General features: G+C 43.1%; 1 protein-coding gene across 1 annotated transcript in view; it reads left to right on the top strand.

Annotated features, from left to right (window-relative positions):
- The window catches only part of LOC309566862 (ubiquitin-conjugating enzyme E2 variant 1), a 51,124-nt gene extending 36,531 nt beyond the window's left edge, over positions 1–14,593 (top strand). The window contains exons 2-4 of the mRNA XM_082272207.1: positions 9,709–9,857; positions 11,662–11,787; positions 14,170–14,593. Of these exons, the coding sequence (XP_082128333.1) occupies positions 9,709–9,857; positions 11,662–11,787; positions 14,170–14,316 (422 nt within the window). The 3' untranslated portion in view covers positions 14,317–14,593. The remainder of the gene's footprint in view (positions 1–9,708; positions 9,858–11,661; positions 11,788–14,169) is intronic.
- Positions 14,594–14,930: the final 337 nt, after the last annotated feature.

Here is a 14,930-nt window from a genome sequence, read left to right as displayed (position 1 = left end):
TTTATTTTTCCATAAAGGTGAACTTATCCTTTATCCACTTGACCTCTGGAAGATTTACCCCCCTTCATGACCAGGCCCTTTTTTGCGTTACGGCACTGTTACTTTAACTGACAGTTGCACAGCCATGCAATGCTTGCACGTTATTTTTTTCATAAACATGAATTTCTCTGTCGCTCATTGACAGACGTAGTCTTCTTGATTCACATCAATTGGGTTATGTTGTCTCCGCAGGAGTAGGACTAGGCAGAAAGAAAAAACGTTCTGGCTCCACCCTAGGGGCAGTCCCAGAGGGTATATCCTCCCTCTCTCTGCTACAAGGAATCCGTTTTTTTCTGTCTAGTTGGCCGCAAGGTTTTGCAGGCCGCCATTTGAGGAGACCAGTGGTCTACCTCGAGGGTTTTTTTCCGTTGGAATTTTTGAGTCTCATTCTTTGTTTATAATGAGCCTTTAAAACTTCTAGTTGGCACCGGTTGGGCCTTCTAGATTGGATTTTGATTTCTGTCAATCCCACCCCTCATTTGTGGCACTGCTTCTGGATGTCCCAATTGATGTGAATCAAAGAGGACTACGTCTGTCAATGAGCGACAGAGAAAATCGGATTTTTGTAAGATCTTACTGTAAAATCCTTTTCTCTTAGCTCATTGACAGACGTAGTACCCGCCCCTCTATCATTGAGTTGGGTTGGGTTAAATTCTCTGTTGCTGCTTTATAACAGAACTGATTCCTTGTAGCAGAGGGAGGATATACCCTCAGGGACTGCCCCTAGGGTGGAGCCTAGTCCTACTCCTGCGGAGACAACATAACCCAATTGATGTGAATCAAGAAGACTACGTCTGTCAATGAGCTAAGAGAAAAGGATTTTACGGTAAGATCTTACAAAAATCCGATTTTTTTATTTTTTCCATAAAGGTAAACTTACCCTTTATCCACTTGACCTCCGAAAGATTTACCCCCCTTCATGACCAGGCCGTTTTTTGTGATACGGCACTGCATTATTTTAACTGGCAATTTCGTGGCCATGCGACGCTTTACCCAAATACAATTGTTGTCGTTGCCCCCCCCCCCCCCCCCACAAATAGAGCTTTCTTTGGTGGTATTTGATCATCTCTCCTTTTTTTTTTTTAGAAACAAAAAAAAAAAAATAAAAAAAAACAATATTTTTTACTTTGTTTTAAAACATAGGTACACATTTAACCCCTTCATCACCCACAATGTTATCCCCCTTCCCTGCCAGTGTCATTATTACAGTAACAGTGCATATTTTTAGCACTGATTACTGTAGTAATGTCACTGGTACCCCCAAAAGTGTCAAAAATGTCAGTTAGGGGTCCAATCTTTCCGCCGCAATGTCGCAGTCCTACTAAGAATCGCAGAGCGCCACCATTACTAGTACAAAAAAATAAAAATGACATAAATCTTTCCCATAGTTGGTAGACGCGATAACTTTTGCACAAAGCAATCAAAATACGCTTATTGCGATATTTTTGGTAAAAAAAAAAAAAAAAACATTCTGCTATATGACATTCTCAAAAAAAAAAAATTTAAATTAAAAATCAAAATTTAACATTTTAGGCCAATTTGTTTTCTGCAACATATTTTTGGTAAAAAAAAAAAAATGTTGCAAATTGGCCTAAAATGTTAAATTTTGATTTTTTTTTTTTTTTTTTTTTGAGGTCATAAAGCAGAATGTTTTTTTTTTTTTCAGAATTGTCGCTCTTTTTTTGTTAAGGGTCCATTCACACTAGCGCTACTTGGTGGCCTGACAAGTCACGGTGGGTCGCTCGCCATTGAATAGTACAGGACCGGTTCTAATAGCGACACAAGTCGCTCCAACTTAGAAAAAGGGTCCTGTACTACTTTGGGGCGACCTGGAGGCGACTTGCATTGACTTCAATTATATGAAGTCCGTGCAAGTCGCGCCGAAGTCGCGGTGCACGCTGTGCACCACGACTTCACAGGTCGCCCCACAAAATCCTGTCGCGGCAGTGTGAATGGGCTGTAATAGCGCAAAAAAAAGAGAAATGACAGCTGCCAACCGAGCACGAGGAAAATGGCACAGACGTCACTCAGAGGTCTGTAGATGCAGAATGGGGAAGTGAAAGGAGAAGACAGATACAGGATAAACAGGCTCTACAAAGCTTCTCCAACTACTAGCTGGTTATTATTGCACCCTCATTTGAGCAGAGAGCCCTGCCTGAGATGTCCCTAATGCAAAACAACTCCCTGCTTTTGCTATAAATAAAAGGAGAGGGGGGGGGGGGGAGAATGAGCCGCATAGTCCAGCAGAAAACTGGGCAGGGCTGCCAACCAACATTGCTTGAGATTTAATTGCAGCAGAGGCAGTGTTGTCACCTCAAAACAGGAAGTCGGGAGCTCCCTAGAGTTTTAGTATAACGGGTATCTTTAGATAACAGAAGTGACAAAATCTGCACTGTGTTAATACAGGTGCATCTTAAAAAACATTTGAATATCATCAAAAGGTTTATTTCAGTAATTCAATTCAAAAAATGAAACTCGTATTTTATATACTGTATTTTCTGGTGTATAAGACTACTTTTGAACCTCAAAATCCCCCAAAAATGGGGGGTCGTCTTATACGCCGAGTATAATAACTCCAAGGTAACCTAAGTATAAGTATTACCGGTAGATGAAAATTAGGGGGGTCGTCTTATACGCCGGAAAATACGGTAGATGTTACACAGAGTGATACATTTCAAGCATTTCTTTCTTTTAATTTTGATGATTATGGCTTAGGCTGCATTCACATGTCAGCTTATAATCGCGGGCAGAACCGCCGTGGTTCCGCCCGTGATTCGGAGATTTATTGCAAATCGCGGGACGCCTAGCGTTGCCCGTTGATTTGCAATAGCCCCCCAAACGCCGAGCGATGTTGCCGCGATTTACGCCCGCCGAATCGCGGCAACATCGCGCAAACAAAATCGCGGGACGCAATACGCTCCAAAGAAGCTCTTGTACTTTTTTGGAGCGTATTGCGTCCCGCGATTTTGTTTGCGCGATGTTGCCGCGATTCGGCGGGCGTAAATCGCGGCAACATCGCTCGGCGTTTGGGGGGCTATTGCAAATCAACGGGCAACGCTAGGCGTCCCGCGATTTGCAATAAATCTCCGAATCACGGGCGGAACCGCGGCGGTTCTGCCCGCGATTATAAGCTGACATGTGAATGCAGCCTTACAGCATGGGTGTCCAACCTTTTGGCTTCTCTGGGCCACATTGAGTGTAGAGACATTTTCTTGGGCCGCATATAAAATATATACTATTAGTTAAGGTATATAAGTAATAAAACGATGCGGCGCCCCCCCCCCCCCCCCCCCAGCACTAATTTAACACGACTAGTGGAAGATCCCCTCCAAGGCTGCCTCTGTGGCCTCCTCCCCAACAAAAAAAAAAGAAAATTGTCAGGGGGCAGTGGGCAGCATTGCCTGCGGTTTCCGGGCCGCAGGTTGGACATGCCTGGCTTACAGCGAGTGACACCCCAAAATTCAGTATCTCAGAAAATTAGAATATTGCATAAAACAAAAAAAAGGATTTTTAACTACTTCTGGATTATGACCAGGCCATATTTTGCGATTCGGCACTGCGTTACTTTAACGGACATTTGCGTGGTCGTGTGACGCTGTACCCAAATAAAATTGATGTACTTTTTATTCCCACAAATAGAACTTTCTTTTGGTGTTATTTGATCACCACTGCGATTTTTTATTTTTTATTTTTTGCGCTATAAACAAAAATAGAGCGAACTTTCTGACCAAAAAAAAAAAAATAAAAAATTCACATTCTGCTATATAACATTCCCAAAATTTTTTTTTAAAAAAAATCAAAATTTTTTAACATTTCAGCAGTGTTAATTTTGGCAGCAAATTTCAATTTAGTTTTAGTCTTAGGACTAAAATGGCATTTTAGTTTTAGTTCCATTTTAGTCTTCTGCAAGTGTTTTAGTCGTATTTAGTCGACTAAAACTCCAGTACATTTTAGTCGACTATAACTCATTTTAGTCGTCTATAATGGAATGGGTGTAGTTCAATTGTAATTTGTAATGCATTATTTAAGCATTTCTCTACAATTTCCAAACTCATTATATACTACTGCTGGTCCTGGAGTGAAAAATCTAATATGTTATTATTTATGGTATTAAGCTTTGAGCATGCACCAGCGTTAATTTTGGCAGCAAATTTCGATTTAGTTTTAGTCTTTTGACTTAAAATGCCGTTTTAGTTGTATTTTAGTCATCTGAATTGTTTTTAGTTTTAGTCGTATTTTAGTAGACTAAAATTGTGTTAATTTAGTCGACGAAAACGTTTTAGTCGACGAAATTAACACTGCATTTCAGGCCAATTTGTTGTCTGCTACATATTTTTGGTAAAAAAAACACAATAAGCGTATTTTGACTGGTTTGCGCAAAGGTTATCGCGTCTACTAACTACGAAAGATTTATGTAATTTTTATTATTTATTTATTTTTTTACTAGTAATCTGCGATTTTATAACGGGACTACAACGGACAGATCGGACCCCTGACTGACATTTTTGACACTTTTGGGAGGACCAGTGACATTACTGCAGTAATCAGTGCTAAAAAATATGCACTGTCACTATAATAATGACACTGGCAGGGAAGGGGTTAACACAGTGGGCGATCAAAGGGTTAAATGTGTACTTAGGGGCGTGTTTCTAACTGTATGGGGGCGAGGCTTGTGAAATGATCATAGAGACCTGTGATCCTATATAGAAGGATCACAGGCACTCTGTGATAATTCCAGTGAGAACGGTCAGCATGTGTTTACAACGGCTGACCGTTGTTCTCTCTCAGCAGGGAGCGATTGCGGGTGTCAGGCGGCAATCGGAGAGCCTGCTCCGTGCATCGGAGTCCCCGCTGCCGAGTGGGGGCGGGAGTGCGCCCCTAGCTACAGGCGCGCGACCGATGTATACCTACGGCGGTTTGCGCAGGAGAGCGGTCCTTTAGTGGGTTTATTTTATGTCCGAATGCGCTTGCGCTGACCTCTGTCATGTCGCCATGTTTTATATTTGCACTGTAAAGAGAGTCCACTAAATATTGGCAGCATTAACTGGCTGTATCTAAACTACCCACATTATATTTCCTTGGGTACTTCAGAAAACAGCAGTGCTTCCTGTGTGGGGAAGGGATGAGATGAAGTTCAGAGAGTCAGATTGTAGAACTTTCTGTGAACGTTTTCTAAGATCATCATCATCTAGGACAGTGATGGCGAACCCTGGCACCCCAGATGTTTTCTAACTACCTTTCCCATGTTGCTCATGCACTTTGCAGTATAGTTAAGCATCATGGGAAATGTAGTTCCAAAACATCTGGGGTGCCAAGGTTCGCCATCACTGATCTAGGACAGTGGTCCTCAACCCCGGTCCTCGGGGCCCACTAACAGGCCAGATTTTAAGTATTACCTTGGGGAGATGCAGACTAGAATACTGCAATCACTGAGCAGCAAGTGAGATCACCTGTGATGTAATTTAGTTATCGTGCAAACCTGGCCTGTTAAGGGCCCCGAGGACCGGAGTTGAGGACCACTGATCTAGGATGTTTGACTGGAGAGATGGCTCCGCCCCATTTCCTGGGGACAGCGACATCAGTTGCGTTTTGTTGCCTCTGATGACGTCTCATTGATGACAAAACACGTACGTCACGCGCACACGCGACGCAAGCACGCCATCTTGGTACACCTACCATGTTTGTATTGATTTACTTGCAAGTGAGTGTATTGGAGTTTTTAAATGTTTCTGAACTACTACACCATACAAGTTCCTTTATTTCGGAGGTTAGCCTGCTTTTACCTGGATCCACCTGTTCGTTGTCAAAGAAGGGGTCAGTGACAGCTTAGTTTTTGTTACCGATGCGGCTGGTCTCTGGTCCATGTGTTATACACTCATTTGACTCTATAATTTTGAGGGTCAATTGCTTCTGGTAAGCAGGTATTCTGTTTGCACACAGTGGTGAAGCGTGCTTTTCAGCAATCGCGGCACCTGGTGTGGGAATCATCCCCATCTCTGTCTCTTAAGAACTTTTTTATTGGACTGTTTCTTGATGCTGCACCCCTCTTTTATTGTTTCCATGGGTTACAATCATATCCATTGGTGCTAGCAGCCTTGTTCTATTGGATTTTAACTCCTTACCAAGCGCAGATATATTTCTTGTTTTCTCGTCTACCTTCACAAACCAATTCAGCTTGGGGTTCAGCTGCTGGTGTCTGAGACCCCCCCCCCCCCCCAACCTGCACCCATCAGCAGGCCAGTGAATACTGTAGTGACTGGCTGGGGGTCATGCATGCAATACCCTTCCTTCCCTTTTGTGACCCCCTTCCCTGTGTTTTTGGCTCCTTCGAAAGAGTAATTCCAGATGGATCCAGCTTGGACCAATGGAACTAAATATACACTATATTACCAAAAGTATTGGGACGCCTGCCTTTACACACACATGAACTTTAATGACATCCCAGTCTCAGTCTGTAGGGTTCAATATTGAGTTGGCCCACCCTTTGCAGCTATAACAGCTTCAACTCCTCTGGGAAGGCTGTCCACAAGGTTTAGGAGTGTCTATGGAAATGTTCGACCATTCTTCCAGAAGCACATTTGTGAGGTCAGGCACTGATGTTGGGTGAGAAGGTCTGGCTCGCAGTCTCCGCATAATTCATCCCAAAGGTGTTCTATCGGGTTGAGGTCAGGACTCTGTGCAGGCCAGTCAAGTTCCTCCACCCCAAACTCGCTCATCCATGTCTTTATGAACCTTGCTTTGTGCACTGGTGTGCAGTCATGTAGGAACAGGAAGGGGCCATCCCCAAACTCCTCCCACAAAGTTGGGAGCATGATTTTGTCTAAAATGTCTTGGTATGCTGACGCCTTAAAAGAGAAGTATGAGGTTTCTTTTTCCCCCATTCATACTTGCCTAGGTGGGTGCAGTATCAGTCTGATCAAACACCACGATCGCTCGAGTCTGACTGCTCCCCGAGCAGAGAGCTGTTGACGGCCAGCCAGCAGCTCTCTGCTCTGCCCCCTCCTTGCTCACGAGTGCTGGGCTGCGGAGGGGGTGGGGAGCGGCCAGCTCAGGCTCTCAGTGGCTTGCTGAGAGGCTGAGCCGGGTGTCAGTCCAGGCACCTGGGGTAGTTTTTTTGCATTGAAGATTGTAGGTGGTCATTTTTTCATTGAGGTCAGTAGGGAGTCATTTTTGCATTGAGGTCAGTAGGGGTTTGTTTAGGCATTGAGGTCAGTAGGGGTTTGTTTAGGCATTGAGGTCAGTAGGGGTTTGTTTTTGCATTGTGGTCAGTAGGGGCTCGTTTTTGCATTGAGATCAGTAGGGGGTCGCTTTAGCATTGAGGTCAGTAGGGGGTCGCTTTAGCATTGAGGTCAGTAGGGGGTCGCTTTTGCATTGAGGTCAGTAGGGGTTCGTTTTTGCATTGAGGTCAGTAGGGGTTTGTTTAGGCATTGTGGTCAGTAGGGGCTCGTTTTTGCATTGAGGTCAGTAGAGAGGTTCGTTTTTGCATTGAGGTCAGTAGGGGTTTGTTTAGGCATTGAGGTCAGTAGGGGTTTGTTTAGGCATTGAGGTCAGTAGAGGGGCTCGTTTTTGCATTGAGGTCAGTAGAGGGGCTCGTTTTTGCATTGAGGTCAGTAGAGGGGCTCGTTTTTGCATTGAGGTCAGTAGAGGGGCTCGTTTTTGCATTGAGGTCAGTAGAGGGGCTCGTTTTTGCATTGAGGTCAGTAGAGGGGCTCGTTTTTGCATTGAGGTCAGTAGGGGTTCGGTTTTGCATTGAGATCAGTAGGGGGTCGCTTTAGCATTGAGGTCAGTAGGGGGTCGCTTTTGCATTGAGGTCAGTAGGGGTTCGTTTTTGCATTGAGGTCAGTAGGGGTTTGTTTAGGCATTGTGGTCAGTAGGGGCTCGTTTTTGCATTGAGGTCAGTAGAGGGGCTCGTTTTTGCATTGAGGTCAGTAGGGGGCGGTCGCTTTTGCATTGAGGGCAGTAGAGGGGGTCGTTTTTGCATTGAGGTCAGTAGGGGGGGTCGTTTTTGCATTGAGGTCAGTAGGGGTTCAGTTTTGCATTGAGATCAGTAGGGGGTCGCTTTAGCATTGAGGTCAGTAGGGGTTCGTTTTTGCATTGAGGTCAGTAGGGGTTTGTTTAGGTATTGAGGTCAGTAGGGGTTTGTTTTTGCATTGTGGTCAGTAGGGGCTCGTTTTTGCATTGAGGTCAGTAGGGGTTTGTTTAGGCATTGAGGTCAGTAGGGGTTTGTTTTTGCATTGTGGTCAGTAGGGGCTCGTTTTTGCATTGAGGTCAGTAGGGGTTCGGTTTTGCATTGAGATCAGTAGGGGGTCGCTTTTGCATTGAGGTCAGTAGGGGTTCGTTTTTGCGTTGAGGTCAGTAGGGGTTTGTTTAGGCATTGAGGTCAGTAGGGGCTCGTTTTTGCATTGAGGTCAGTAGAGGGGCTCGTTTTTGCATTGAGGTCAGTAGAGGGGCTCGTTTTTGCATTGAGGTCAGTAGAGGGGCTCGTTTTTGCATTGAGGTCAGTAGAGGGGCTCGTTTTTGCATTGAGGTCAGTAGAGGGGCTCGTTTTTGCATTGAGGTCAGTAGGGGTTCGGTTTTGCATTGAGATCAGTAGGGGGTCGCTTTAGCATTGAGGTCAGTAGGGGGTCGCTTTTGCATTGAGGTCAGTAGGGGTTCGTTTTTGCATTGAGGTCAGTAGGGGTTTGTTTAGGTATTGAGGTCAGTAGGGGTTTGTTTTTGCATTGTGGTCAGTAGGGGCTCGTTTTTGCATTGAGGTCAGTAGGGGTTTGTTTAGGCATTGAGGTCAGTAGGGGTTTGTTTTTGCATTGTGGTCAGTAGGGGCTCGTTTTTGCATTGAGGTCAGTAGGGGTTTGTTTAGGCATTGAGGTCAGTAGGGGCTCGTTTTTGCATTGCGGTCAGTAGGGGGGGGGGGTCGCTTTTGCATTGAAGTCAATGGGAGACAAAGCATGCCATTTTTTACAAAACGCTGATAACCCCATTTTCGGCTGATAATTCTGGCGGCCAATATATCGGTGCATCCCTAATATACATAGGTACATTGATCCAAGAAAGACCAATGCAACTTTGTAAAATATACCATGCCTGGCATTCTTCTTTAAGATGGACTAGTTGGTGCAGCGAGTCCCTTCTGGTTCTCAGGGAAGTTCCTGTGGAATGTTTGGTGGTTTATGTGTAGATAGCGTGGGAAGGGTTATGGACCATATGCAGGTTTTTACTTGTGTGTCCCAATTGGGGGAGATTTCCCCCACTTCCTGTAACCAACTGGAAATCCCACTGTTCCCAGTTGTCTTTGAAACAGGAAGTGAATGAAGCACCTATCCAAGCAACAGCTATCAAAGTTGGAATTTCGTTTTGCTTTGGAAAGCTTTCTCCTTTACTTCTCCTTTACTTCCTGACACTGGGAGAGGAAGTGAGGAAAAGTCTTGCCAATGGGGGGACACCTAAGACAGTAGTGTTGTGTCCAATCTCAGTCTTAGTGTTTGAGTTCCACTTTATGGGGTAGCCGTACCTCTGAAGTATCTGTGTGTATAAATGGTCGTTTCATTCAATAAAATCTGGACTGGAATTGAGGAAAAGCTTTTTTCTCTTCTGCTTTGGTCATTCGTGTTAAGTTCTGTACTTCTCAGTTTGAAGGAAACCTCTCTGACTGCCCTTCTTCATTCTATCCAGGCATCAAAGTCCCTCGTAATTTTCGACTGTTGGAAGAACTTGAGGAAGGACAGAAAGGAGTTGGTGACGGCACAGTCAGCTGGGGTCTGGTGGACGATGAAGACATGACACTCACCAAATGGACTGGTATGATCATCGGACCTCCTAGAGTGAGTAGGATCCCCTTTTTGGTCTAAATGTTTTTCTCGGTTGTTTGTGTCCCGGAGTAATGACATTTTGGGGTACAGCTGAACTCCAAGCCAATAGCTAAGCGCCGGTTCACACTGGCGCGACGCTACTTTCAGGGGCGACCTCCGAGATCGCGTTGCGAGCAGTGCGCCGCGACCTCGGAGCGGCCGCCACAGACTTCATAACATTGAAGTCTATGGCGGTCGCCTCCTGGTCGCCCCAAAGAAGCTCCGGGCCCTTTTTCTAGGTCGGAGCGACTTGTGTCACTCCTATTAGAACGGGTCCGTAGCTTCCCTATGGGAGGCGACCTGCGGCGACCTGTGAGGCGACCAGGTCGCCTCACAGGTCGCCCTAGTGTGAACCGGGGCTTAATGTTCAGTTCAAATCTATTATTTGTATTTATTTGTATTATTTTATTTTATTATTATTGTATTTTATATTTTATTTTATTTGTATGTATTTGTATTTTATTTTTATCTATTATTTATATTTGTATGTGCGTTTTTGTATTCCTGTCTATCCAGTCTTGAAATGTAACCCCCTTTGCGCCTAAGGGTAAAACCGATCTAAATGCCTAAGCACAATTTTGCAACTTTGAGTTAGTAAAACCCTACAGATCATCACAACTACTCTGTAATCCAGGTGGATTATACCGTGTTTTTTTCAGGATAAATTGGGCTTTCATTCAGTGGTAAATATTTTTTTATTATTCCCAAAGAAAAAATGGCCCGAAATAGTAAAAACATTTTTAATTTATATTGTATACGTCTTGCCATTATCATAATTTACCACTGAGGCCCCGTTCACATAGGGGCGATCCGACTTCCCCAGGCGACCTCCGAGGTCGCGGTGCGAGCAGCGCGTCGTGACCTCGTAGCGGCCGGCACAGACTTCATAACATTTGAAGTCTGACGGTCGCTCCGGGTCGCCCCAAAGAAGCTCCGGACCCTTTTTCTAAGTCGGAGCGACTTGTGTCACTCCTATTAGAACGGGTCCGCAGCTTCCCTATGGAAGGCGACCTGTAAGGCGACCAGGTCGCCCCAGTGTGAACGGGGACTAAAGAACAACCCAATATAAATTCTTCTGCTCTGGACAATCACAGCGATACCACATGTGTAGGTTTTGTACCCGTAGTACAGCCCAGAAACAATGGTGCACGTACATTATTTTTTATCCTGCCTAACACATAGTAATATCTTCAGATTTTTTTTTTTATTTTTTTTTGTTAAAAAAAATTAATAAAAAATCAGAAGATATCAATTACTATGTTTTAGGCAGGATAAAAAATAATGCAAAGCATGCACCATTGTTTGAGCTGTACTACGGGTACAAAACCTACACATGTGGTATCACTGTGATTGTCTGGAGCAGAAGAATTTATTTTGGGTTCTTATTTTTTTTATTTTTTGTTTAATTACATTTTCTCCTCCTAGGAAGGAGGGGGAGTTGCAGGTGTGTGTGTGTGTGGGGGGGGGGGGGGGGGTACAATGGGTTTAGAGGAGAAGGCATATACACAGGGCCAGGCTTTACAGTGATAGCAAATCAGAGGCTATCACAGCGATCAAGTGATTGGCAACCGGGCTTTTTTCCTGATCGTTAGTGCAGGACCTGGGGATCTCAGTGAGAACCCATTTGCGCGCTCCCAGCACTAAGACATTTGCGCACCTATGCGACCTCATGGAAGAAGACCAAAGCCACATGTGTGTACAGGCGGCAGCAAGGGGTTAATGTACTACATTGCTTTTCTAATCATTCAACTAAACTTTTTCTGTGTTTCTCTTTCAGACAATTTATGAAAACAGAATATACAGCCTTAAAATAGAGTGTGGACCTAAATACCCAGAATCCCCTCCATGTGTTAGATTTGTAACAAAAATTAATATGAACGGGGTGAATAATTCTAATGGAGTGGTAAGTGTTTTTTTTTTTTTTTTTTTTTATTTACATTTTTAATTTATCCCATTTTTGAACTGAAACTTTTTGAAATAAATTGAATTTTCCTCATTTACTGTAGCGGGCTCTATGCTCAGAAATTGGGTTTCCCATAAACATTCCTGAGATGGTTTGCTTATAGATTATTTTTAGGGTTCTTTTTTTAATAAAGTATCATGCCACTTTAATTTCTTATAAGAGCATTAATGATATTTAATTTTACATAATATATATATATATATATATATATATATATATATGAGTTCAAATTTATTTCATTTGCATAATAAAAAGTGTGTACTTTTATATATGTTTATATATTTTTATATATATATATATATATATATATATATATATACACACACACACATTTTTATTATGTATGTGTATATATATTCTCAGTATCTCACAAAAATGAGTACACCCCTCACATTTTTGTAAAAATAGTATACTAGTGAGTGTACAGCTTGTATAACCATGTAAATTTGCTTTCCCCTCAAAATAACTCAACACACAGCCATTAATGTCTAAACCGCTGGCAACAAAAGTGAGTACACCCCTAGGTGAAAATGTCCAAATTGGGCCCAAAAGTGTCAATATTTTGTGTGGCCACCATTATTTTCCAGCACTGCCTTAACCCTCTTGGGCATGTAGTTCACCAGAGCATCACAGGTTGCCACTGGAGTCCTCTTCCACTCCCCCATGATATCACGGAGCTGGTGGATGTTGGAGATCTTTGCGTTCCTCCACCTTCTGTTTGAGGATCCCCCACAGATGCTCAATAGGGTTTAGGTCTGGAGACATGCTTGGCCAGTCCATCACCTTTACCATCAGCTTCTTTAGCAAGGCAGTGGTCGTCTTGGAGGTGTGTTTGGGGTCGTTATCATGTTGGAATAATGCCTTGCGGCCCAGTCTCTTAAGGGAAGGATTCATGCTCTGCTTCAGTATGTCACAGTACATGTTGGCATTCATTGTTCCCTCAATGAACTGTAGCTCCCCAGTGCCAGCAGCACTCATGCAGCCCCAGACCATGACACTCCCACCACCATGCCTGACTGTAGGAAGACACACTTGTCTTTGTACTCCTCACCTGGTTGCCGCCACACACACTTGACACCATGTGAACCAAATAAGTTTATCTTGCTCTCATCAGACCACAGGAGATGGTTCCAGTAATCCATGTCCTTAGTCTGCTTGTCTTCAGAAAACTGTTTGCGGGCTTTCTTGTGCATCATCTTTAGAAGATGCTTCCTTCTGGGACGACAGCCATGCAGACCAATGTGATGCAGTGTGCGGCGTATGGTCTGAGCACTGACAGGCTGACCCCCACCCCTTCAACCTCTGCAGCAATGCTGGCAGCACTCATACGTCTATTTCCCAAAGACAACCTCTGGATATGACGCTGAGCACGTGCACTCAACTTCTTTTGTGGACCGTGGCGAGGCCTGTTCTTAATGGAACCTGTCCTGGTAAACAGCTGTATGGTCTTGGCCACCGTGCTGCAGCTCAGTTTCAGGGTCTTGGCAATCTTCTTATAGCCTAGGCCATCTTTATGTAGAGCAACAATTCTTTTTTTCAGATCCTCAGAGTTCTTTACCATGAGGTGCCATGTTGAACTTCCAGTGACCAGTATGAGAGAGTGAGAGCGATAACACCACATTTACCACACCTGCTCCCCATTCACACCTGAGACCTTGTAACACTAACGAGTCACATGACACCAGGGAGGGAAAATGGCTAATTAGGCAAACTTTGGACATTTTCACTTAGGGGTGTACTAACTTTTGTTGCCAGCGGTTTAGACATTAATGGCTGTGTTGAGTTATTTTGAGGGGACAGCAAATTTACACTGTTATACAAGCTGTGCACTCACTACTTTACATTGTAGCAAAGTGTCATTTCTTCAGTGTTGTCACATGAAAAGATAGAATAAAATATTTACAAAAATGTGAGGGGTGTACTTTTGTGAGATACTGTATGTATGTATGTATGTATATGTGCGTGCGTGTGTGTGTGTGTGTATGTATACACACACACACACACAGTGATACCGGCAAGGAATGCCGAATGGGCTATTGATGCTGGGGCATCCATTGTCGCTGGGGGTGTAGTATTGCATAGGAAGTGGGTCTATTTTTTTCTGGGGAAAAGGGGGGTTTTATGTCGAGGATGAGTCTATTTCCATTTTTTAAGTTTATTTTAAGCATGGGTTTGTTATAAATAAATGTTTTCTTTTTAAAACTCTGATGTCTGCAAAGATCCGAATGCCCCAGGGAATGTGGAAGAGAGATTGAGATGCTCTGACTTCTCATCTTTTTTTGTTTTATTTTTAAATTTTTTTTGTTTTCTTTCCCCCTCCAGGTGGACCCAAGAGCCATATCCGTTTTAGCAAAATGGCAAAATTCCTATTGCATCAAAGTTATCCTGCAAGAAATGCGACGTCTAATGATGTCCAAAGAAAATATGAAACTTCCTCAGCCGCCCGAAGGACAATGTTACAGCAATTAAAAAAAAAAAAGAAGAAAAAAAAAATGAAACCACAAAACAAAAAAATCAAAAACAGCAAAAATGAAAAAAAAAAATGTTCATGCCCAATTTAAGAGGAAAAAAAAATATGAATTTAAGCTGTCTTCTTTTTCTGCGGTAGTCAGTTTTCTAGACACATCCTGTAGACCTCAGACTTACTGAAAAGGAAGTTTCCGAGATAAACAAAAAAAATCAGTTTTTATCTTGAGACGCTGTAAATTATACTAATTTTATTTTATTTTTGTTTTTTCCCATTTTTTCAGAAAGAAACAAAAATATGAATTTGTGCTATAACCCATTAATCATGTCTGCATAGTTAAAGTTCTGGTATCGAGAAAAAAAAAAAAAAAAAATCTATTTAAATTTATTACTGTTTAAGAGACGTGTGGCACATTTATTTGACTGTGAAATCATGTATCACACAATCACATTGCTGCAGTTATTTTTTCTTTATTTCTTCCTCCCTGATTTTACTTTTCCTGGCTTTACACTTCTAGTTCTGAGCTTTTGGTCTGACGAAGCTCCTTTTTTTTTTCCTCCCCACCCCCTCCTCATTTAATTTTATTTTACTTCCTCGTTTTTTTTTTTTTTTTTGT

The sequence above is a fragment of the Pelophylax lessonae genome (assembly GCF_965119305.1).
Source record: "Pelophylax lessonae genome assembly, chromosome: 11".
Taxonomy (NCBI): domain Eukaryota; kingdom Metazoa; phylum Chordata; class Amphibia; order Anura; family Ranidae; genus Pelophylax; species Pelophylax lessonae.
This window is presented reverse-complemented; position numbering and strand designations above follow the sequence as displayed.